At 43.9% G+C, this 26,288-nt stretch overlaps 2 protein-coding genes across 2 annotated transcripts; both read left to right on the top strand.

The window, feature by feature from the left end:
• Window positions 1-834: 834 nt before the first annotated feature.
• On the top strand, window positions 835-13,529 carry selenoo1 (selenoprotein O1). Its single transcript, XM_076271486.1, has 9 exons — window positions 835-1,873; window positions 2,179-2,382; window positions 3,169-3,346; window positions 4,543-4,673; window positions 5,734-6,011; window positions 6,479-6,641; window positions 6,911-7,096; window positions 9,986-10,142; window positions 11,359-13,529. The coding sequence occupies exons 1-9, from the start codon at window positions 1,320-1,322 to the stop codon at window positions 11,614-11,616; spliced, it is 2,109 nt and encodes a 702-aa protein (XP_076127601.1). The 5' UTR covers window positions 835-1,319; the 3' UTR covers window positions 11,617-13,529.
• Window positions 13,530-14,418: 889 nt separating this feature from the next.
• On the top strand, window positions 14,419-25,995 carry mapk12a (mitogen-activated protein kinase 12a). The gene is made up of 12 exons (XM_076271487.1): window positions 14,419-14,686; window positions 17,103-17,232; window positions 17,495-17,553; window positions 18,172-18,283; window positions 18,599-18,628; window positions 18,718-18,765; window positions 21,887-22,001; window positions 22,534-22,605; window positions 22,829-22,908; window positions 23,474-23,552; window positions 24,047-24,220; window positions 25,190-25,995. The coding sequence occupies exons 1-12, from the start codon at window positions 14,568-14,570 to the stop codon at window positions 25,255-25,257; spliced, it is 1,086 nt and encodes a 361-aa protein (XP_076127602.1). The 5' UTR covers window positions 14,419-14,567; the 3' UTR covers window positions 25,258-25,995.
• Window positions 25,996-26,288: the final 293 nt, after the last annotated feature.

Here is a 26,288-nt window from a genome sequence, read left to right on the forward strand (position 1 = left end):
AGCTCTTGAATACTGGAAAACTCCTCCGAACTGCTCAGCACAATATTTCAATATTTCAGCATGTAGCCGCAGATGTGATCTGGACCAGGGGATTTCTTGATCTGTGTCCTCTTCAAACATTCCACCACAGACCTCAGCAGTGATGATGATGGGGTCACTCGGGGTCAAGCTGGTTATACAGAAACTGATGATATCCGCCAACACTGGTGATCTTTTTAAAACCTTGTGTAAAAAGAGTTAATTGGGAAGGAATTCATCACTGCTGCCAGCCACACAGGCAGTCTTTGATTTGTCTTCCTGTCTGCAGTCGGTTATTTTTTCACCCAAGATAGAGAGAGTAATGAGTAGGCCTAACAAAGTCACTTTAATTTCAGTAATTGTAATTGCATTACTTGATTAAAAAATATATATATTTTGTTACATGCTTGTTACCGTTTAAAGTAGTGGAATTACAGTAATAGATTACTCCCAACCCACAGATATGCATTTCCTTTTGTTTCGTCTTTACACATATGTATTTTCCAGAACTATGCAACATTTATTATACATTTACAGATGTGTTTCAGTCATTTATTAGACTAAGATCTGCTGAAGATATGGTCCAGCAACTGAAGATTCCTGCACTGATGACAAACAGACAGCTCTCCCTGGTGGCAGAATATGATGTGACAGTTGTCATGGATTTACATTCTGGATGTTACTTATGTTGGATAAATGACAATTACTTTAGAATGAATGAAATTTGAAAAAGCTCAGGCTGTTGTGTGGTAAATGTTCTGGGGCATAATGGCTGCCAGGAGGGTGCTACACATCGGTGGTTGCTTGATAAAGCGCTGTAAATGGAATTTTTTGTTGTTGTTTATTTTAAATTCTCCCAATATGTCACATTCTCCACATTACAAACAATCCTCCTTGATAATAATCACACTTATAATAGGCTACAATTGGAAAAAAAACTTTTAGTTTACCATCTTGAATGGATGAGAGGTGGTAGTAGAGAAGTAGTAGGCTATGTAGAACCAACCCCATTAGAATAATCTGTATCTTTCCCTTTGGATTTGTTATTCCAAACATACCAAATGCTAAAATAAATAACTCCCGGTTGAACTATAACCAATGAACATTGCAAGCCAATGACAAATTGGGAACCATTTAGTAACATACGTGTTTCTAGTCGGTCTCAAAACAAAACCGTGCAGCCTGGCGGAGACGCCCCTAGATTATATCGGACAGCACACTGGCTGGCTGGATGGTTATGGAAGGCATAAAGGATCTTGAAGTCTCGTGGTAGGCCAGGTTAGCACGGTGGCCATCATTGAATGGCTGCTACACGAATACGTGTGTCACGATCTTATTTGTTTCGTTCAGGAATTCTCTGTCTGCGATCAATGTCGTCTGTCGGGATGGACGACATGGGACTGGCGACGAGTCGGTCGCCCCTCGAAAGACTTGAGTTCGACAATGTTGTTCTAAAAAAGCTTCCCTTGGATCCTTCCCACGAACCAGGTGTTAGAATGGTCAAGGGAGCATGCTTCTCCCGTGTTCAGCCGACACCACTCACCAACCCTAAATTCGTGGCTGTTTCTGGCCGAGCGCTTGCCTTGCTCGGACTTAATGAAGAAGACGTTCAGAAAGATCCACTCGGCCCTGCATATTTGAGCGGCTCAAAGGTGATGCCCGGATCCGAGCCAGCTGCGCACTGCTACTGCGGACACCAGTTTGGTAACTTTGCGGGTCAGCTGGGTGACGGAGCAGCTTGTTACCTGGGCGAAGTTAAGGCGCCAGCTGATCAGGACTCTGAGCTGTTGAAGGAGAACCCATGTGGGCGATGGGAAATCCAAGTTAAAGGAGCGGGGTTGACACCCTACTCTCGGTATTAGGAAAAGTTTATTTGTTAATTTAGTTAACTCGATAAAATGAAATTGTTGATGCGCTGGGTTGGCCTAAATTCCATGACTGTCTTTAATCGGCCTTTATAGGCCTTTAATCCTCTTTTGTAGTGTCACTTGTTACAAGTCTAAACTAGTAGATAGCCTAAAGGTTACTCTATGACACTTAATTAAACCATTTTCAGTCCATTATGAATCGTTGTGCGGTATGTGCAGTTCCATAAAAAACTCTATATTGTCTGAAATGTTCATGTGAGAGGCTGGGCATTAACACTTAATGTCCTTGCAGACAGGCAGACGGGCGAAAGGTTCTGCGCTCGAGCATCCGGGAGTTCCTCTGCAGTGAGGCGATATTCTCTCTGGGAATCCCGACCACTCGTGCCGGGTCCCTGGTCACCTCTGACTCCAAGGTCGTCAGGGACGTGTTTTACAGCGGAAAACCTCGTATGGAGAGATGCTCCGTGGTGCTGCGTATTGCGCCCACGTTCATTAGGTCAGTAGCCTTACAATACCCTTAGAATTGTGTCTCTTCTTGTGTGTCTCTGCTGTGTTGTTATGCTTTCATTCTCCCTTTCTCTCTTGCTGCCATTTTACCTCCCCTCTTACAAAGGAATGACAGCAGCACAACATACATTACAGATGGATCTCCATGTTGAAAATCAAATGTTTTATCATGTTTAAATGTTTATGGTAGCCTATTTTACTCTTACATTAAACACTACTAGTACGAAACACTAGCCTAGAAATCTAGATGCGCCCCTACGAAACACTGCAGTAAGTCATGATAATATTAATAATAACAGTGTCAACAACAATAATAACAATATGAAGTATCAACAATGTAAATTATGAGTTTGCATAATTAACAACAGACACACAACAACATACAAACTTCAACTGTAAGACACTTAATTAAGTGGAAGGTAAATGCAGATGAGTCTTTAAACATTTCTTGAAAGTCACAAACTTATCACAGGAACGTAGGCTAATGTGAGGCATTTGAATTTAACTAAGTGAGTAATATAGGAGTCACAATGGTCTTCTTTGGCTGATTAAAGATCAAACGTACTACTGCATTTTGAATCATCTGTAATGGTCTCACTACACAAGCAGATAGGTCAGCTAACAATGCATTGCAATAGTCCAGTTGGGAAAGAACCATGGCCTGGACAGGAAGTTGTGTGGCATATTGTGTTAGATAAGGTCTGATCTTCTCAATGTTTTTCTATCGGGTAAACCAACATGATCATGTAGTGCCTCTGTCATTGTGTTTGTGTAGATTTGGCTCTTTTGAGATATTCAAACGGGAAGATGAGCACACTGGCAGACAGGGCCCAAGTTACGGCCTTGACGAGATCCGCACTCAGATGCTGGATTATGTCATAGAGACCTTCTACCCAGAAATCCAGCAGAGCCATCCAGACATGGTGGAGAGGAACACTGCCTTCTTCAGAGAGGTGAGGCGCCCGTCATAGAGGATTATCTGTGTCATTGTCCATTGTACTCTCCTGACTCTTCATTATGGTTGAAATGTTTTCAGGCAGCAGTATCAGGAATGCTGATTTGAAAAGTATAAGTATACCCTCCGGTTACAAGTCTGAAGCGCTAACCAGTAGGCCACGGCTGCTGTATCTTTTGTGGATATGTAACAAAAAAGAATTTTGGTAACACTTTACTTGAAGGTATCTATGTAACGGATGCCAGCTAGCTTAGCTGTGCTTGTGGAACGTTGGTAAACCTCACTCCCCGACGCCTCAAGTATACACACGTTTGCGATTGTTGCAAACGTGTGTATAATAGCAGAGCCGGCGAAGAAGCAGTATAAACCCTTGACGGAAGATGCAAAGAAAAGGAAAAGAGCTTCAGACCGAGTGAGGGGGAGTATCGTAGAGAAAAAGCATCAGGCTTGCCTGGTGTCCTTTTAAAACATGCACTTTCTTCTGATAAAAGACAGGCAGTGTTAGCCAGAGTTCCTGAAGTTAAACCTCTGTCAATATGGACATGTTATATACCATAGATGTTATAAAGTTGTATAATATCTATGTTATGTACTGTACATCTAGTTAAAGTGGGATACTCCATGCGTCATCCAGTTGAGGCTGCATTATCACAGCGGTAGGACGATAGACCATTAAAACAAAGAAAGCAGACTGGACTACACTGATTCATCTTGCAGTGTTTACTTAGTGCAAACAAAGTAACAAGAAGTAAATATTGCAAGTTGAATCAGTGTGCTCCAGTCTGCTTTCTTTGTTATATATATACACATTGTTAGATAGGTAAGGTTCTCCACAATTGAATCGTTTCATTTTTCTGTCATCATGAGAACCAAAGTATAGGCGAGGAAATCAAATAGGTTGATTTCTTGTTATAGTCTATAGTTATAGTATATACTTACTATAGTCTCTCTCTGTTGAATAATAATAAATATCGTGTGTGTGTGTGTGTGTGTGTGTGTGTGTGTGTGTGTGTGTGTGTGTGTGTGTGTGTGTGTGTGTGTGTGTGTGTGTGTGTGTGTGTGTGTGTGTGTGTGTGTGTGTGTGTGTGTGTGTGTGTGTGTGTGTGTGTGTGTGTGTGTGTGTGTGTGTGTGTGTGTGTGTGTGTGTGTGTGTGTGTGTGTGTGTGTGTGTGTGTGTGTGTGTGTGTGTTGCAGCTGATGTCACGTACAGCACGCATGGTGGCCCAGTGGCAGTGTGTGGGCTTCTGTCACGGCGTCCTCAACACGGACAACATGAGCATCCTGGGCCTCACACTGGACTACGGCCCCTATGGATTTATGGACCGGTGAGACCCTTACTAAAGCCTGCATCACATGCTATACAAGGTTGAAAGAAATAATATATGGTTATTATAAGTATCCAGTGTTGATTATACTTGAGACATTTCACTGATGTGTTATGTGTAGCGCTTTCATTATGTAAGGATGAGCTCAGCTTTGTGGGAGAGCTAGTTTAGGGAGGAACTTTGTTATGCAAGATATTTGGCATTTTTGTTCGTGTTTATGTTACATTTGTTTATCGATTTTGTGTTTCCTGAAAAAGGGATATTGAATTTATTTGGTTTGTTTGTTTTGGAATCTTGACAGCTCCTCTGTAATTCCTTGACAGGAAGTTGAAATGTTCTTTCCCTCTAGACCCCCACTCCACCCCCCTTCCATTCTTTCTCTCTCTCTCCCTCTCTCTTTCTTTCTCTCTCTTCCTCTCTCTCTCAAATTCAAATTCAACGGAGCTTTATGTATGTATAGTATACTCTTTTGATCCTGTGAGGGAAATTTGGTCTCTAATCCCATCTGTGAATTAGTGAAACACACAGAGCACACAGTGAACACACAGTGAGGTGAAGCACACACTAACCCTGAGTAGTGAGCCGCCTGCTACAGTGGTGCTCGGGGAGCAGTGAGGGGTTAGGTGCCTTGCTCAAGGGCACTTCAGCTGTGGATGTGGCCATGGGAGAGCAGTGCTCAACCACTTCCCCCGCCCACATTTTCCCTACTGGTCGGGGATCGAACTGGCAACCCTTCGGTTTCAAGCCCGAAGCCCTAACCAGTAGGCCACAGTACCCAAGCATGACTGTTTGGGTACAGTGTTGCCAAAGCTACTGTTACACGTTAAACATCTCAAAAGAAAAAAAATAGAGATACAGCAATGTGGGTATAAACATGTGAACATCTCTCTCTCTCTCTCTCTCTCTCTCTCTCTCTCTCTCTCTCTCTCTCTCTCTCTCTCTCTCTCTCTCTCTCTCTCTCTCTCTCTCTCTCTCTCTCTCTCTCTCTCTCTCTCTCTCTCTCTCTCTCTCTCTCTCTCTCTCTCTCTCTCTCTCTCTCTCTCTTTCTCTTTCTCTCTAGTTTTGACCCGGACTTCATCTGCAATGCATCCGATGAGTCTGGCCGGTACTCGTACCAGGCCCAGCCAGCGATCTGCCGCTGGAACCTGCTGAAGCTGGCAGAGGCCCTGGCCCCTGACTTGCCCCCGCAGCGTGCGGAGGCAGTGCTGGACGAGTACCTGCCCCTGTACAACTCCTTGTATGTGGCCATGATGAGGCGCAAGCTGGGCCTACTGCGCAAGGAGGAGCCGGAGGACGAGATGCTCATCACCCAGCTCATGCAGACCATGCACAACACGGGTACGTATGGCAACAGAGGAGGGTCACAACACCATGTGCATGTGAAAAATAAACCAAAAATAACACTCAGCATGACTTCCTCTCTTTTCCTGTCTCTTTAAAGGAGAAGTTCAGTGTGATATTGACCTAAAGTGTGTTGAATGTCTCGTTTTATATGTCAGGGCCCTCGGAAGTCTACCAATGAGGTGTGGAGCTACTTTGAGTCTCGTAAATGTTGTAAAACAGTGATGTATTTGCATGGCTAGACCGATGCCCGAGGCACCCCCATTGAAAACCTGTTGGTAGCATTGGCTAACTAGCGCCAGATGGCAGGGGACAAGCGGAGATGAGCTATGAGACAAAAGTTCACACTCGGTATCATGTTTCAACACACTTCAGGTCCATATCACACTGAACTTCTCCTTTAATTATTGGCTTTCATGTCATCTTCCATCTTTATCTTATGGTCTTCCCACCTCTGCCCTCAGGTGCGGACTTCACCAACTCCTTCCGTTGCCTGAGTCAGGTGAGCTGCCCAGGTGAGGGTGAGGTGGAGGCCGAGGCTCTGAAGCAGGCCGCTCACCTCCTGTTGGAGCAGTGTGCCTCTCTGCAAGAGCTCAAGGATGCCAGCAGACCCACCATAGACCCACGGTGAGCCACCCACACACACTTTCCATTGGTATCACAGCTGCTGTTGTCACGGCAATCACCAGCCCATTCAGATATTGCACAGAGAGGTTAATGCACGTTCAGAGAAGAGAAGGATACTGTATGTATGCTCTTATAGAACTCTGCGGTAGACAGCAAAATATCTTCTGTTGACTTTCATGTTTCTGTCACTCATTTCCTTCTTTTTCTACTTCCTTTTCACTTTTGGTTTCTGTTCCCTCTTTTCTCTGTCTCTCCTCCCTCTCTGTCAGGGAGCTGATGATGCTGTTGTCCATGGCTCAGAACAACGCTGCGCTGTTCCAGATGTTGTCCCAGGGCCGAAACCTGACCAAACAGCTGGAGCGACTGAGCAGGCTGAAGGAACTCCTGGAGACCAGCGATGACCAGCTGAGGACCAAGCAGCTGGAGGACTGGACCCAGTGGCTCGCGCTCTACAGGTATGAATCACGCGTCGTGCATGGTGGGCGGCGATGGCACAGTGGCTAAGGAGCTGGGCAAGTATACACTACGTAGTCAGAGAAGTTGTAGGCTCAATAACCGGGTGCCACCTTTGTAGGTGTGGTGTATAGGGCGGTGGTAGTGTAGTGGTTAAGGAGCTGGGCTAGCGTGCAGTAGCCTGTAGGGCGGTGGTAGTGTAGTGGTTAAGGAGCTGGGCTAGCGTGCAGTAGCCTGTAGGGTGGTGGTAGTGTAGTGGTTAAGGAGCTGGGCTAGCGTGCAGTAGCCTGTAGGGTGGTGGTAGTGTAGTGGTTAAGGAGCTGGGCTAGCGTGCAGTAGCCTGTAGGGTGGTGGTAGTGTAGTGGTTAAGGAGCTGGGCTAACGTGCAGTAGCCTGAAAGTTGACGGTTCAAATCCCGACTTCCACCGTTGTGCCCTTGAGCAAGGCACTTAACCCCAAGTTGCTCCGGGGACAATGTGATCCCTTGGAAGTGTCTGCTAAATGTAATGTAATGTAATGTAATGTAATTGAGCCCTTGAGCAAGGCACTGAAAGAGACACCAGGCAAGCCTGAGTGCTTTTTCTCTACAAAGCTCCCCCTAGCGTCTGTATGTGTTGAAACGTGTGCGAGCCCTCGCTCGGTTTGAAGCTCTTTTCCTTTTCTTTGTATCTTCCGTCAAGATGTCAAGAAGAACTGCTTCTTCGCCGGCTTTGCCATTATACACACGTTTGCAAGAATCGCTAGCTGGGTTTCGTTAGCCTGCCTCTGTGCTGGGGATGCAGGACGTAAACTGATTCTGCTTCTCGCAATGTCTGAGACTTTGTGAGACTGAAGGTCGCGGGTAGGATACACCGAACTTGCAAGCGGGATATTCTTCCTACAGGCAATAGGGCCGGGCGAGAGAGTCTTCATTCGCCCTGTAATGAGTCATTTAACCATATACCGACTTATAAAGATGATTAATTAACACGAAAACGTTGCCTGATGTCCCTTTAATGGTTGGCCCTCGTAATAATTGACATGTTTCAGTTGCTTTGGGTAAAAGCATCGACCAAATGAATGAGTAGTGGTGGAAGAAGTTGTGCGAGAGCACTCCGAATGTAGTGTGGTCGAGTAGCACACATGGGGCCCAAAGGGAAGACGGTTGGTCTCCTCAGTCCTTTTTTGTATACCTCTGGCCTCAGACAGTCAAGGGTCTTGTTATCCTGTAGAATAACACCAGGCAAGACATTCATCGTTTTGTTTCTCTCTTTCTCTCTCTTTCTTTTTGTCTCACTCTTCCGCTCTCTCTCTCTGTCCTCTGTCTGAATCTCTCTCTTTCCCTTGCTCTCTCTCTCTCTTTCTCTCTGTCTGTGTCTCTCTCTTTCCCTTGCTCTCTCTCTCTCTGTCCTCTGTCTGAATCTCTCTCTTTCCCTTGCTCTCTCTCTCTCTGTCCTCTGTCTGTGTCTCTCTCTTTCCCTTGCTCTCTCTCTCTCTGTCCTCTGTCTGAATCTCTCTCTTTCCCTTGCTCTCTCTCTCTCTTTCTCTCTGTCTGTGTCTCTCTCTTTCCCTTGCTCTCTCTCTCTCTGTCCTCTGTCTGAATCTCTCTCTTTCCCTTGCTCTCTCTCTCTCTTTCTCTCTGTCTGTGTCTCTCTCTTTCCCTTGCTCTCTCTCTCTCTGTCCTCTGTCTGAATCTCTCTCTTTCCCTTGCTCTCTCTCTCTCTGTCCTCTGTCTGTGTCTCTCTCTTTCCCTTGCTCTCTCTCTCTCTGTCCTCTGTCTGAATCTCTCTCTTTCCCTTGCTCTCTCTCTCTGTCCTCTGTCTGAATCTCTCTCTTTCCCTTGCTCTCTCTCTCTCTGTCCTCTGTCTGTGTCTCTCTCTTTCCCTTGCTCTCTCTCTCTCTGTCCTCTGTCTGAATCTCTCTCTTTCCCTTGCTCTCTCTCTCTCTGTCCTCTGTCTGAATCTCTCTCTTTCCCTTGCTCTCTCTCTCTCTGTCCTCTGTCTGTGTCTCTCTCTCCCTCCCTCCCTCTGCCCCCATTTTTCTGTAGTGTGTCCTCTCACCCAGACATTTACACTTACCCAGGCTCTAAAATTAGTGCTTTTGTTGGATGGATACTGGACCCCATGGGCCAATGTAGAGGAAATGAAAGGAGAAATGAGCAGGGCTGGATTAGGAAGTCAAAAGGAAGAAGCTGTGCAGCCCAGAAGATGATCAGGAGCCAGGGTTCAGAGCGTACCAACGAGGCCAGTCAGGCGTAAACGACCATGTCATCTAATCATCTACTGGGACTGTGCGTTCAAATGATGCGTAAATGTTACTGTACAGAATCAAGTTGAATTACTGGTAAAGAGATGAAGGTCATGACTGCTGAACTTTTGCTAATCTTCTGCCCCACCCTTTTGCTATGCATACCCCTCTCCCCATAAAGGCGTTGAAGTACATTTCATTTTAAATAATAATAATTAAGATTTAGTTGTTTACGTTTTTAAGATTTGAATGACATTTAGCCTTTGATGACTAATTTTGTTCTGCCTGTAAGGCTGATGTTCATAGCTTCACACAGGAACACAAGGGTGTGATTGCTGCAGTGTGATGCATATGTGAATTTGATGATGGCCTGTGCCTCAGCTGTTTTCCCTCCCATAGCGATATATTGTGCAGCACTGGTGTTGGTTAGCACATCAGTCCATGCCTGCAGAACTTTCTGGGAGGTCCACATATCAAAGCTAAGCAAAAATGAACAATGGGCATGTTTACAAAGAAGTCTCCTGACCATTTCTGTACTTGATTCTGTATCCAATGAAAAACATTCAGTTGCATTTTTTAAGTCTAGCGTCATCAAGTATTTCAAAGTCTGAATGCATCTTTGCTCAATCTCCCCTCCCTCACGTTGGTGTTTTGTGTGACCACAGGGAGAGACTGAGGCGGGAATGTGAAGGTGTGTGTGACGTGCAGGCTGCGCAAGAGGAGAGGGTGCGTGTGATGGACAGCACAAACCCTCGCGTGGTGCTCAGGAACTACATTGCCCAGAATGCAATAGAGGCGGCCGAGAACGGAGACTTCTCAGAGGTGAGGCTTTCTCTCCCGGCTGCTGGCACAGATCTTGGCATACACAATACTTTTCATTTGTGATGAAGATACAGTGCTGCTTGGAAGTTTGTGAACCCCCAGACATGGTCAGTTGTTTTTACAAAAAAATATCTAAATAACCTTATTTAATGCACATCCAAACCCCAATTTGTAAAGCTGACCTTCCAAATAATAGACAGAAACAAAAGAAAGTTATATATAGTAGTTTAGTTTACAAAAACACAAAATATGACATTTGCAAAAGTATGTGAACCTATGTAGTTAATTTCTTGTAGCACCTCCTTTTGCAACAAAACTTCAACCAAAAGTCTTCTAATCTGTACCCATTAACCAGTGTCTCACATCTGGTTCTGCGGATTTTTGCCTACTCTTCCTTGCCAAACTCAGCCAGTTGAGAGAGGTTGGAGGGACAACTGGCATGTACTGCCCGCTTCAGATCTAGCCAAAACATTTCTATTGAATTGAGGTCTGGACTTTGACTTTGCCAATCCAGAGTATAAATTCTCTATCTTAAGCCATTCCTTGGTCATTTTGCTTGAATGATTATAGGGTTATTGTCCTGTTGTAAAATCTATTTCCCTAACTTCATCTTTCTGATTGACATGAGGTTCAGATCAAGAATTTGTTGATAGGCCTGACAATTGAATGACGATTGGATGAATTCCTGGATGATATGGAGTTGTCCAGGTCCTGAGGCGGAATAACCTCCACATTTCCACCACCATGCTTCACTGTTGAGAGTACAGGGGGTCTTTTCTCTGTTTGATTAGTATGCTTAATTGATTATTTCAGCACCTAAATATGTTTTACATGAATCAATTACCTACTTGACTTTACCAATGCAGCTGGGGGTTCGTTTACTTTTGTACACAATTCCTTCTAAACAAGTCCATGCATTTCATAAATATATACCCCTGACAGTTCATATTTAAAAACTGGTGATGATAAAATAAGAAAATCATGAGAAAACAACAGAAAACTCCAAACTGTTCAAGAGGTTCACATACTTTCAAACAGCACTGTACTTCATAGCATAGCATTACATGCTATTCTGCATTTGTTCTGTTAACCTTTTACTCTCTACCTCTCTCTTGCCTCTTTTTCACCTTCTCTCCTCTGTTCTCACTCTCTTTCTCTCTTTCTCTCTGTCTGTCTCCCTCCCTCTCTCTTTCTCCTGTCTCTCTGTGTGCCTCAGGTCCAGCGGGTGCTGAAGGTTCTAGAAAATCCTTTCAGTTCCGTGCCAGGTTTGGAGCAGCCCGGTTGGCTGGGTCGGGGAGGGGCCGAGGAGCCAGGAGAGAGGGATGAGAGAGGAGAGGGGAGTGGGGAAGAGGAGGAGGCAGGGGCAGGGGCAGCAGGGGCGGGCAGCTCGGCGGCAGCACAGCGTGTGCTCGTCCCCTATGACAGCAAGCCCCCTGCTTGGGCCAATGAGATCTGCGTCACCTGATCCTCATAAGCCCTTCCTGAACCACAAGGCCTCTGGTGCGACCCACGCAGAGAGAGAGAGAGAGAGTAGGTGTGTGTGTGTGTGAGAGAGAGAGAGGATTTCAAATGAAGGATGAAGCACTATTTTCTTTTCCTCTTACGCATGAGTAATTGATTTATAGCTCTTCATTCCTCTACTACACTGTGATATCCGTCTGTCTGTCTGTCTCTCTCTGTAGGGTCTTGCATGTTTAGGTCAAAGGTCAAGGAAGGCATGTGTGTGGTGTGGAGCTCCTGAGTCAAACCAGTGAAGAGAAAGACAGAGAGAGGTAGAGAGATCAGTAGTTCAGAATCACAGGACTTCAGCAACATCGGTCTTGACATTGAATGAACTTGGGTTTATTGTTTCTGATTGATCATGTGCAGAAGGCTAGCTGCAAACTAACCTGAGGATAGATGATGGTGGTGATCATGTGCAGAAGGCTAGCTGCAAACTAACCTGAGGATAGATGATGGTGGTGATCATGTGCAGAAGGCTAGCTGCAAACTAACCTGAGGATAGATGATGGTGGTGATCATGTGCAGGAGGCTAGCTGCAAACTAACCTGAGGATAGATGATGGTGGTGATCATGTGCAGAAGGCTAGCTGCAAACTAACCTGAGGATAGATGATGGTGGTGATCATGTGCAGAAGGCTACAAACTAACCTGAGGATAGATGATGGTGGTGATCATGTGCAGGAGGCTAGCTGCAAACTAACCTGAGGATAGATGATGGTGATCATGTGCAGAAGGCTAGCTGCAAACTAACCTGAGGATAGATGATGGTGGTGATCATGTGCAGGAGGCTAGCTGCAAACTAACCTGAGGATAGATGATGGTGGTGATCATGTGCAGAAGGCTAGCTGCAAACTAACCTGAGGATAGATGATGGTGGTGATCATGTGCAGAAGGCTGCAAACTAACCTGAGGATAGATGATGGTGGTGATCATGTGCAGAAGGCTGCAAACTAACCTGAGGATAGATGATGGTGGTGATCATGTGCAGGAGGCTGCAAACTAACCTGAGGATAGATGATGGTGGTGACCTGTTCCCTCTGCTCTTCTCTGTCTTGCTCGCCGGCTGGTTTTGCATGACGTCTCACACCTCTAGTCCTACCGGGGCAGGTGTGAGTCTGAGTTACCAGGAACCAAACACCTTCATTTGTACCAAAGCACTTTGTGCAAGAGTGTGAGTGTGAGTGTGAGTGTGAGTGTGAGTGTGAGTGAGTGAGTGTGAGTGAGTGTGAGTGTGAGTGTGAGTGTGAGTGTGAGTGTGAGTGTGAGTGTGAGTGTGAGTGTGAGTGTGAGTGCGCGTGTGTGTGTGTGCGAATGCTGACTCCTCCTTACCTGATGTCTCAGCGCACATAACTACAGAAGCAGATGCTTCACAGTCTAAGCGCACAAACTCAGCCACGTTTAACCATATCCTATTTCCCTCACTGCGGTAGGATTGCTGCATAGAGGTAGAACCATACCATGTACTCATTCTAGCATTCATAGCGCTTAGAGAAATACATGAAACAACTCATAGGGTCATTGTTAACAGGAATTTGTTTTATATTTTGACTTTGGGATTGCTTTGAATTTTGAAAACAAGGGAGTGGTTTTAAGATATGCAATGATACAGGTCGTGTTAACGATTTTTTAAGGAGGAAAAGTAAATTCAGTTTGCATTTAGTTTTTCAACATGTAAACCTAATTCAATGGGGAAATGTTTCATATTTTGAAGAGGGAAAGTAATTTAAATTTACAATTGATTTTCAACATAAAAACCTCATTTGGGAAGGAAATGTTTTTTTGTATGTCTTCAACTCATGTATCCTTTTAATAATGAACACTGCACTATATATTGCATATTTACCCCTGCAATACAGCTAACCCAATAAATCTGACAGCAAAGACACATCTTGCCTAATCTCGTAAATGTGTACGCTACTGTGTATTAGTCATGGCTGTGCCCCGTGGTACTGTGGCAGTTTTTTTATTCATCCCACCGATTATTTGTGCAGCATTCATTATGGTAAATTAAATTAAAGAAGAAATGTTATTCCTGGAGGTTTCATGCCAGATTCTAATAACAAACATTTGGACAAGGCTACTGCATCCAGGCCTAGCAGGAAATGTAAATCTCAACCCCATCACCCAAGATCTGTTGGGATTCTGCAGGTCATTTTGGACCAAACTGCACAATGACCTCTACTACCTACCCAATCTGTTACATTCATAATCTCTCAGGGTAATCCATTTTTAACCTTGATGTTCTATGAAAAATATGCATAAGAAATCCTGCACTTTATCCTGAAGTTATTTACTCTCATTGAGGGAGGCCTTTCACCAACGTGTACTGTGAGGAATGTATAATGGAGTAATTACTGTGCTGCAGAGAAAGAAGCTGCCAGGTCCTGACTTGCTCAGTTCCTCACTGATGAGGGTGTGTGTGTTTATGAGTGCTTGGGGAGGTATTCAGAATGTAGATAAAGTCAGGTACCTTTATAGGATTAAAAATAATGAAAATGATGAATTATTTCACAGTGTGTGCCTTTCGGGTTCCCTCCCTGCTGAAACCTCTTCAGGGTGCGTCCAACTGATAAAACTCTCCGATAACATGTGGGTTAAATAAAGGCCAGTGTGCTTTAAGTCCATTTACATGTGAAACAGGATAGAGCCGAGGACAATTCAATTAACTGGTGCGTCGTTACTATGGTAAGGACTCTGGAATGCAGTAAACCAAAATCCCTTGCCGTGGCTCTGTGTCGTCTATTGATGGTTGGCTGAATGGGAGTGGCGCTGCGAGAGGTCGTGCAGTCCTGAGGGAGCGGCCACACGTAGTGCGCAAGTGTTACCAGGAGTAGGGTGACATGGGTGCTTAAGAAAGAACTATAGTAATAACGTACAGTGATTCAGAAACACAACCGACGTGTTGTGAAGTACATGTAAAGTCATGTCAACAAGGAACCGTGCTGGTTTTCATCGCCAAGAAGTGAACAAAACTGTTTGGGAAGTACCTGAGCGCTACCGAGACTTGAAACAGGTGGGGACTGGAGCGTATGGAACAGTATGGTGAGTAGTCTACCGCGCAGTCGATAATGGAAGCAACATCACCAGTGAAATCTATTGTTTTCGTGTTGCTGTCTTGTGGTCCAGATTAACTAGGCTATGTAGCCTAGGCTAGATTTGACCCTTATGTCCACTTCACAAATGGTTAGAAAGTCATACTCTGCATGCCTGACTTTACCTATGGTCTGTTCGTGGACACACCCTGACACGTTAACAGAGATCATAATCAGCTGCGCCGCTAGTGAAGGTCCACATAGGACGAATTAGCCTATATGAGAACCACACGGATACCGCGCAACAGGGACTTTTAACAAAAGGCTGCTTTGTTTGTCCCCCTCCACTCAATGGCCAAAGTCCCGCTTGACTTCATTCATAATAGCCATTCGAACACCCCGTTTTAGTCTGCGCCTACAATTCATGTAATAGCCTATCACATCTGCTTCTATTTGGTGTAGGGTTATGGTGTGTTTCAGTGGTAGGCCTACATTACTGGGCCATTATGAACCTGTCTACAGCGATTTGGTTAAAAATCGAAACAATGAACCTCAGGCAGTTGATTTCCGCATTGGTGCGGTCGGCAGTGACGCGCGGAGGGGGGTCGGTCGCTTGTGGTGGTATTGTTTACAAGGCTACACGGCTGTGAGGCAATCAGATCTATACGTGAAGGCAAACGAGCCCCTGTGTGGTCAGGTCAGGTTGGTGAAATTATTTACATTTTACACTGATCATTTAGGATGCATGTAGAACAATATTTTTGGTTCTATGTAGGCCTACTTTAAATACATGTTATGGTAGAAAAATACTGTAGTTATTTAGAAGCCTAAGTTATAAATGTAGGCCTATGTGTTTGTTTTTATTAATAAATATTTCAAATAAAATTGAAACGCATACATATTAGGCCTATAATAGTAGGCCTAATAATAACAACAATAGGTTACCAATAATAATGTCAAATATTATCAATGAAAATAATGAGTTTTCATAGTAACACAACCATAATCATACAAACCATACATCTGTAAGAGATTTAATCAATGAAGTGCAGGGTGAACATGAGCCTTTCATTCTTGAAATACCCAAAACTATCGAAAGAACATATAACATTAGGTAACTCATTCCACCAATGAGGAAAAGAGTCTAGACTGTGACATCTTAGCAGTAATGGATGGTCGACCCAGCTGATGCTCATCAGAGGAGCGCAGTGGGCGATAGTGGATGTAGAGCTGTATCATGGAATTCAAATAACAAGGTGCAGATCCAGTATAGGCCAGAGTGAGGGATTTAGTTCTGGCCGCTATAGGAGGCTAATGATGGGCATCCAACAGAGGAGTTAAATGTGTCCTCTTTGGCTGATTAAAGACCAGGTGCTGCTACATTCTGAATCATCTGTAATGGTCTCACCACACAAGCAGGTAGGGCACCTAAAAATGCATCACAGTAGTCCAGTTTGGAAAGAGCCATGGCCTGCACAAGAAGTTGTGCGGCATACTTTGTCAGATAAGGTCTGATCTTCCTAGTATTGTATGGGATACATCAACTTGACTTTGTGACTGAGACATGCTTGGAGAAATGTAGTCGGCCATCAGTTGTGACACCCAAGCTATGTGAGTTGGGGTCAGCGAAGATGAGCCAAGTTGAACGTTTATCTGTTGGGAAATAGCTGTATTAGATTAGATTAGATTCAACTATATGGTCATTGTGCAGAGTACAAGTACAGAGACCACGGAATGCAGTTTGCGTCTACTCAGAAGTGCAAAAGAAGCAGAAAAGTGCAAAGTAATATACACAGTATAGACAAGTGGTGCAGTATAAACAGTATGAGACATATTTGCTGGGACTACCAAAAGCTCAGTTTTGGAGAGATTGAGATGAAGGCATACGGAAATCCGAGTCATTAGGTAGGAAAGGCAGATATCCCCTGTTTCTTAAATCTGTGTCATTTGGATACTTTATAAAGGCCTTGAACTGGTCCTATCCTAACCGATTTGTAGAATGATTGTATAGTTTTAAAAGCTCTGGGGTACGTATGTAAACAGTCACTGAGCTTGTTTGTTTGTTTGTTTGTCTCTGTCCTACAAAGAGCTCTGATAGTAGGGTCCATCTTTAAGTGAAATGTCATTTTATTTATTTATTATTATTGTTAATTTATTTATTAAATATGTATGCAGTTCACAGGATGAAGAATAACGACTCTGTAAAGAACATTAGGAGCTGAATTATACTAGTTTCTAATTTCTAATGCAAATCAATTTATGGTAAATGTGTACACCCTCAGTATGCATCCATGCGTAGAAAGCCCTGTTTCTGGTGTTTCTACAGTAGTTTGACATGCTGACGTTAGACAGTTGCTGTTGCCTGCTTGCTGACGGTGGTTTTGTTATGACGTGTTAATAGTACCGAGTGTGTGTTTTCATTCCAGCTCAGCGTTGGACCGACGGTCTGGATCGAAGGTGGCCATCAAGAAGCTCCACCGACCGTTCCAGTCAGAGCTCTTTGCCAAGAGAGCATACCGTGAGCTACGCCTGCTGAAACACATGAAGCATGAAAATGTAAGGGGGACCTCCACCCTCCACATCAACACTCTGGGGCAGTTGTGAAGGGGTGACTTTTGACATAGTTTCTGAACAATGTTTTTCTCTTGGCTATCCATTGATTGACCTGAATTCTGACCATTTCTGTGAGGAAATATCTTACCTTTCCTGTTCTGCCGTAAGATGATTTCGATTGAGTATCACAGATCTTTTGTTTGCTGATGTAATCTTAGCTCACCTGTTTCCTAGTCGTGTTACTCTGTTTCTTTTTTCTCAACAGGTCATTGGACTCTTAGATGTTTTCACATCATGCCTGTCTCTGGATAGATTCCAGGATTTGTGAGTTGACTTTTTATTTGACTTTTTTTTTTGCACTGTGAATGTAGAATACAGTGAACACGTTGTGATTTTAGTATATACATTTACATTTATTAATTTAGCAGTGACTTACAGAAAGAGTATAACAAAGCTACAAGGCAAAGAAGACAGCTAGGAATTACTACTTTATCTGTCAATACTATAAATAGAGGATAAGAGTGCTGACAGTATAGAACTGTTCTAAGTTAGGGCTGCACAATTAAGCGATTTTTTAAAATCAAAATCACAATTTAAACTAATGAAATCAGATAATCACAAAGGCTCCAATTAATGTTGCTCCTCGCAACTCTATCCTAATGGTTTAAATAGTCACATCTAGGATTTCTTATATTCTTCTCATCCTCCTTGTGTGACAGACAGTGTGAAGCTCGCCTAACAGGAGGGCTGTACTTCTCATGCACTAGTGTGTATAGTGTATATCATAGTGGCCCAACTTAAAGCAAAAAAGAAAAATCGCAATTAGATATTTTCCTGAAATCCTGCAGCTCTACTTGTAGTAGGCTAGTTATATTTAGGAAGATATCCTGAATTTTAAAAGACTTCAAAACTTTCTCTCTCTCTCTCTCTCCCCTCTCTCAGTTATTTGGTGATGCCCTATATGGGCACTGACTTAGGCAAATTGATGAAGATGCAGAAACTCTCTGAGGAGAGAGTGCAGTTCCTTGTTTATCAGATGCTCAGGGGACTAAAGGTGTGAATTCTCTACCACTTCCCTCACACACTTCCCTTACAAACACAGAAAGAGAGGCTTGACCTAAACACACACACTGTTACACAAACACACACACACACACACACACACACACACACACACACACTTTTCTTCTCTCTCTTTCTCTCTCTCTTTCCCTCTCTCACACACATCTCAGACACACTTACCCATACTCACCGATACACAAATAATGTACACACACACACACACACACACACACACACACACACACACACACACACACACACACACACACAGCCTGACTGACTGACATGTCTTTCTGCGTTCTTTCAGTATATCCATGCAGCTGGAATCATCCACAGGGTAAGTGAGCCTATTTGTTTACTAAACAGAGTTTATCCTAATGCTCTGGTTGCATCAGCAAACATAACCTCCTCTCTATTCTCCTCCAGGACCTTAAACCAGGGAATCTAGCCATCAACCAGGACTGCGAGTTAAAGGTGGGTGCCCTTCAGCAGTTAGTTAAGTGATGGTTGAATGGTTGATTTATCCATTCTTTGGGTCTGGCAAGGAGTAGGTGTCTTCAGTGGGAGCGCACTGTTTTTCTCTACACTACAACTAATCTCTGTGCCATGCCACTAAATATGCCACTAAATATGCGCTGCTTGTGTGAATATCTGAAGCTGGTGTGGTTTGTTGTGGGGTTGCGTGCTGTTTGCAGACTATTCACTCACTATCGAAGGTGAAGCAGAGACAAGTACTCAGCAACTTGGGCTAACGTTACTTTAGTATGTGTGGGCTCGAAACCACAGTGCTCACTGCGAACAGCTTCTTCAGCACTGTGGCAACCATGCAGTGAGAACAGCTGGAATTAGCTTGAGTTCATGTAGTATCTTGCCTGTCACGTTATGCATCATATACATTAGTGCCCTTACTCTAAAACATTAGATTGGTGAATAATCAGGGGTTTTACACAGTTATTTAATACATATCTATAAATCTATAGATCAATCTTAGCTTGAACTCTCGGTGCTGGAAGTAATATTTCTTCCAAATGTTCATCAGAATCGGCTGTCAGTAGTATAATAATAATAATAATAATATAGCCGCAAGCGGCAATGGCGGGCCCGAGCACCTGTGGGCCGCAACCCGTGACATTTCAGAATCCAACAAAGCACCGACCTGGTGCGTTTGTGAAATGTACATATTTGATGCGTGTGCTATTTGTTTTTGTATTTTATTTTCTGCACATTTTCTTGCTTGGCCAGGTGGGGGCGCAATGCAAGGCAGGCCCATTGGGTGTCATCATAATCATAAAATATATGAACCTGAGAAATTTCAGATCATTCATTTTAAGCAAAGAACATTTTTGATACACTTTCTGGTTGGCCAGATGGTGGCGCTATGCTAGGCTTGTGAATTACGCATGTGAATATCATCACCATAATGATATCCAATATTTTATAAAGTTTCAGATCAATCACTTAAGGCATTGTCCATTTCTGGCACATTGCCTACTTGGCCAGGTGGTGGCGCTATGCCAGGCAGGCCCATTGGGTGTCTGGATATCATCATAATCATAATATCTATTAACCTGAGAAGTTTCAGACCATTCATTCAATGCATGCAATGCAATGCACATGCATTATGGGCATGTGAATATTATCATTAACATGGTCTTTAATGACCTGTGAAATTTAAAACATTTTAAGCCATGCATGGTGAATCATGACACATTTATTGTTTATGTGGAAGGGTATTAAAATGAATAATTTCGCCATTTCGTCAAATTACAACATATCAAAAAAAGGCTTCACAATTTAGAATCAGGAACATCTCGGCGTCATGTATACCAACTTTGACATGAATCGGATCAACCGTCTAGGAGGAGTACGTTAAAATTGATCATGTCCACAACGCACAAATTCTCAATTACCTTACTTCCTGTGGGCGTGGCTAATGGCATGTTAATACAAAAGTTGTTTGGTTTTGGGAGTTACATACACCCACCAAATTTGGTGAGTGTATCTAAAACTATATGCCAACCACAAGTCACAGTGACATAAGGGGGCGCTATGGAGTTCCTGGGCAACGCCCGGTGCCAAGCTTTTATCCCTGTCTATTCACTGTATCACTTGATGTGTGTGCCAAATTTCATGCGTTTTCACCCATGGGAAGCATTTGGCATCATGATTCATCACATATTTCATCACATATTAGTCTACACAAAATCCCAAATACCTCACTTCCTGTTGGGCGTGGCTAATGCATTGTACATACGAAAGTTGTTCATCTTGGGGAGATACAAACACCTACCAAATTTGGTGTGTGTAGCTGAAAGTATATGCCCACCACGGGATCAGTCATCTAAGGGGGCGTAAGGGGCCGCTAGCGAGTCCCTGGGCCATGACCGGGGCCAAGCTTTTTTACCTAGCTGCTTTGTGTGACACCTGATGTGTGTGCCAAATTTCCAGACTTTTCGATGATGTTAACCACCTCAAAAACAGGAAAGCAAAAAAGTAGAATAACAATAATACTCAATAATAATAATAATCCTTACAAAAACAATAGGGCCTTGCGCCCTTCGGTGCTCGGGCCCTAATAATAATAATAATAGGCTTTATTTGTATAGCACCTTTCATACACAGAATGCAGCTCAAAGTGCTTTATATTTGGAGCACTTAACACAATAATACAGAAAAGAAAAATAAGAAAAAATAATATTAAACAAACAAACAAACAAACAAAACAATAAATAAAACATCAGATATTTAGAATTAAGTAAAGGTGAGAATTCACAGGATGGTAAGGAGATAGCTACAACAACACGTATTGTATACTAGTGAACATATACTAGTGAACATATACTAGTGAACATATACTAGTGAAGCGAAATAGGAAGACCCTGTAAATAGAGGCAGTAGAATGTAAAATGATGTGAAGAAATAGGCGACTAGATAAAAAAGAGCTAAATAAAAGAGCTAAATAAAAGAGCTAAATAAAAGTTCTCATATACAGGGATGTTTTCATGTCTCTTTTTTAAAGATGACACCTTGGCATGACACCTTGGCTTGTTACTTTTGATCTGACCTGGTGTGCCAGGTTCCCAAGATTACTAAGAACGGTGTCTCGCTTTGATTTTGGTCCAACCCAAAGAACCTCTGTTTTGTCATCATTTAGCTTTAAAAAATGTTGCTCATCCACTGATTAATGGAGGCTAAGCATTTATACGGGAGCAAAGGCCATCTGGGTTAGTTAGCTCCACAGAAATTCCACAGAGGAGTCAATCATGTCTCTTTACTGTATGACTGTTGTCAATGTTTTTGTCAATGTTTACTGTTCAATCTGTTGCAATAGTTCTGAGTAGGCTCCAAGTATGCCTACAGCAGTGTTTGTGGTAAACTAGAGTGCCAGAAAATGTCTATGCTGGTTTCAAAAGATTCCTTCACTGAACTCTCCATGTCATGGGAAGAACCATTTTTGCCTTTTGTTTGTTTGTCTTTTTTGTAAATGTAAACAAGGGAATTCCTGACTGTTAATTGATTGTACATGTGTTCCTGAAAAGTACAAAATCACATTGTAAATCTCTCTCTCTGTTTGTGTGTGTGTGTGTGTCCATAGATCCTGGATTTTGGATTAGCGAGGCAGGCAGACAGTGAGATGACTGGGTACGTGGTGACGCGCTGGTACAGAGCACCTGAGATCATTCTCAGCTGGATGCACTACACCCAGACAGGTAAACAATGACTCACACACACTCATGCACACACACACACACACTCATGCACACACACACACACACACACACAGACACACACTCATGCACGCACACACACACACACTCATGCACGCACACACACACACACACACACACTCATGCACGCACACACACACTCATGCACGCACACACACACACACAAACACACACACACACACTCATGCACGTACACACACACACACACACACACACACACGCATGCACGCACAGACAAAGCATATAAGGAGTGAATCACTGATAGTTAAGCAGCATACATTGACCATTTCTGTCTATTTTACTATGTGTATCTACACTTATATGCTCACAAGGAACTGTTACCACGTGAAAGCAAGTTTAAAAAAAAAAAAAATCCGAAGCATACTCTACACGGTGGTTATTTTCTCCCTGCCTCTCTCTCTCTCTCTCTCTCTCCCTCTCTCTCTCTCTCTCTCTCTCTCTCTCTCTATCTCTCTCTCTCTCCCTGCCTCTCCCTCTCTCTCTCTCCCTCTAGTGGATATCTGGTCCGTGGGCTGCATCATGGCAGAGATGCTGTTGGGAGCGCCACTCTTCAAAGGGAATGACCGTATCCTGCTATGAAATACTAGACAGTAGTCAATATGGAAGCTCTCTTTACCACAGGTTGCTATAGAGTACCCTGGGCTTAGGAAACGTCTTCCTCTGCTTGTGTTATGCCACATGTCAATATGGAAGCTCTCTTTACCACAGGTTACTTACTATAGAGTACTTGTGTTATGTCACATGATTTTGGGCCTCATCACTGTTTGACCTTTGACCTCTTGCACCAGACTTGGATCAGCTGACAGAGATCATGAAAATCATCGGAACTCCAACACAGGACTTTATCAGCAAACTACAGTCTCAAGATGTCAGTCTCTCTCTCATTCTCCAAACCATTTTGGTTTATGACCTCACTTGGATGTCACTAAATGCTCGCTGACAAACCTTTGGTTTGTTAATCATGTTCACTGTGGGGGCATAAGTGACAGCAAGTCAATTTTGTATGAGAACAAGTGAAAATAATATATTTAGTTGGTTTAAAGTTAGTTTACTGTGTGCTTACCTCTGTTAAGCTCTTTACATTTGGCTATCGCTGACACTCTTTGTCTCTCTCACTTTCTGTGTCATATATTTATCTGTATTCATCTTACTCCATACACACACACACACACACACACACACACACACACACACACACACACACACTCACACAGACACTCACACACATACACTCACACACACACACAAACACACACACAACACACTCACACTCACACTCACACTCATACTCACACTCACACTCACACTCACACACACACACACACACACACACACAAACATACACTTCAGTGTGCACTGTGCGGTGCAAACTACTAACAGCTGTGCTCTCATCCTGTTTACAAATAACTCAAATAACTCAATGTCTGTTACAGGCCAAAAGCTATATTGAAAGACTACCAAAGCTCAAGAAAAAAGATTTGCAATTGCTGATACCCAAAGCCAACAAACATGGTAAGGGCTCTAAATAGGAAACTACTCTGCATCCTGATAGCTTCTAAAGTGCTAATGTGATCATATCAGCTGAATTAACATGTCTTCCTTCCTCATTAGGTTCCTACATATTCTTTATGTTAGGAACAAGGGGGAATGGTTGGAACAGTATAGATTGTTTACAGTCCTCTGATATGACCTGCATAGATATTTAGAGAACAGGGAAATTGAGTGAGGCATATTTAGTTCAATCCAGTGTGCCATCATGTTTGAATAAAAACATGTGTTGTATAGGGACAACATGTCATATAAGAAATCAGTTTGTGTTCCTTAACGTCATAGGAATGCATTTATTTGTACATTTTGCTAGATTTAAAAATGCTGCATTTCTAGACCTACTGAACATGCTGCAGTAGGCCCGCTCCAATACTATTTATTCGCCTCAAAAATATTTTGCTGGTGATTTTGTTTTTGGTCGGGCACTCACCGGCCACCCTCCTGGTCCTCTGTTGCAGCGGTAGACGTGCTGGACCACATGCTGCTGCTGGACCCGGACTGCAGGGTCACGGCCAGCGAGGCCCTCGCGCTGCCCTACTTCAGCGAGTTCAGGGAGCCCGAGGAGGAGACCGAGGTCCAGGAGTACGACTACTCCATGGACCACTCGGACCTCCCCCTGGAGTCGTGGAAACGTAAGCGGGGAAGGAGAGATGGACAGAGCGAGGGGGCAGAGTAGGAGGGGGGGGGGGGGAGGAGAGATGGAGGGGGCAGAGTAGGAGGGGGGGGGGGCAGAGTAGGAGAGGGGGGTGGGGGGGGGGAGGAGAGATGGAGGGGGCAGAGTAGGAGAGGGGGTGGGTGGCAGAGCAGGAGGGGGCAGAATAGGGGGGGGGGGTGGGTGGCAGAGTAGGAGAGGGGGGTGGGTGGCAGAGTAGGAGGGGGCAGAGTAGGGGGGGGGGTGGCAGAGTAGGAGAGGGGGGTGGGGGGGGGGAGAGATGGAGGGGGCAGAGTAGGAGGGGGGGGCAGAGTAGGAGGGGGGGGTGGGGGGGAGGAGAGATGGGGGGGGGGGAGAGATGGAGGGGGCAGAGTAGGAGGGGGGGGGGCAGAGTAGGAGAGGGGGGTGGGGGGGGGGAGAGATGGAGGGGGGGGGGGAGATGGAGGGGGCAGAGTAGGAGAGGGGGGTGGGTGGCAGAGTAGGAGGGGGCAGAGTAGGGGGGGGTGGGTGGGTGGCAGAGTAGGAGGGGGCAGAGTAGGGGGGGGGGGTGGCAGAGTAGGAGAGGGGGGTGGGGGGGGGGGAGGAGAGATGGAGGGGGCAGAGTAGGAGAGGGGGGTGGGGGGCAGAGTAGGAGAGGGGGGTGGGGGGGGTGGGGGGCAGAGTAGGAGGGCGGGGGGGGGAAAGACAATAGGATGATATAAAGATAAATGAAAAAAGAGAGAAAAATAGTAAGAAAAAGAAGGGCAGATACAAAGTACAGAAGATCTAATGAGCTTATTTCTGTTTTTGTGTGTAATTCTTCATTTTTTCATTTGGGGCAGTAGAATGTCTTGAAATGAGTCTGACAGTTCCTCATTTTTTGTCCTCCTTGTTGTTTCACTATCCCCTGTCCACTTTCTTCCTGCTTTTCTTCTTGCTCCTCGTCTTCCTCCTCGTGTTCTCCTTGCAGGTCACACATTCACAGAGATCTTGTCCTTCAAGCCTCCACCAGCTGAGGCAAAGGAGACTTCTCTCTAAGAGATGTTGCTTGCTCACAATAACCAAGGATTCACTGGAGTGTGTGTGTGTGTGCGTGTGTGCGTGTGAGGTTTGAGATTTGTGTGTGTGTGCGTGTGTGTGTGTGCGTGTGTGTGTGTGTGTGTGTGTGTGTGTTTGAGGTTTGAGATTCGTGAATGTGTGTGCATGAGTGAGAGTCTTTTTGTGTGATTATTTCTTTTATACAGCCAAATGACCTTCTGGTTCATAAAATGCAAATGTTCTCACAGCATTGACGGTACAATACAGTGTATTTGTGGTACTGAATGTAGGAAATATCTTATTTACATGTTACCATGTAGAGTATACATAGGGAATGTGATTTAAGTTGTACTTAGCTGTGAATCAGCTACTCCTATACGGATTATTTCATATCTCAGCTCCCTCAGAAAAGTGATTCTTTAAATTGTTGATGTTTTTTAATCTGTCTGGGGGTTTATTTAGTCTGTGTCTTAGACTGTCCTGTGAGAAACGTATGAGAAAATGTATTGGACCTGTTTTTAGCTACTGAATGTTTCCTTGATGCAATTAAGCCAAAACTTATCAATAGTGTAACAAAGTGGATTTTTGGGGAGAAGTTTCTAGAAAGCCATATATTGTTAGAGTGCCTTTGCTGGACTAATGAAATTACCTTTTTGTATGATCATTTGTTGTGCACAATGTTTTACATTTTTCTGGATATGACAGTATTTTTATATTAAAGAAACCTTTTGCAAATTATGAGATGTCACATATGTTTATTTGGTAGCTAGTGTTCAGGATATTATAAAAAAAACAAAAGACTAAGTCAGACAGGCCAAGCTCACGCTTAAATTCTCGCCTCTACCATTAAGTCAGAAACCATTTCAGGGTTGATGTTGTTCTGTCAGCGTCCAGTAGAGGGAGCAAGTGTCATAGAAAACGGCAACTGAGCTGATTGGGAATACAACAACCAAGTGGAACTTCAGCAACTATCAGTGAGTATGCTCAAATATTTAGCAAAACTTGGTAACTTGATTAATCACAACCATTGC

This window comes from Alosa pseudoharengus, unplaced genomic scaffold (genome assembly GCF_046254945.1).
Source record: "Alosa pseudoharengus isolate Yale_2024_CS ecotype anadromous, Long Island Sound unplaced genomic scaffold, YU_APseudo_1.1 YU_APseudo_1.1_scf_10, whole genome shotgun sequence".
Taxonomy (NCBI): domain Eukaryota; kingdom Metazoa; phylum Chordata; class Actinopteri; order Clupeiformes; family Clupeidae; genus Alosa; species Alosa pseudoharengus.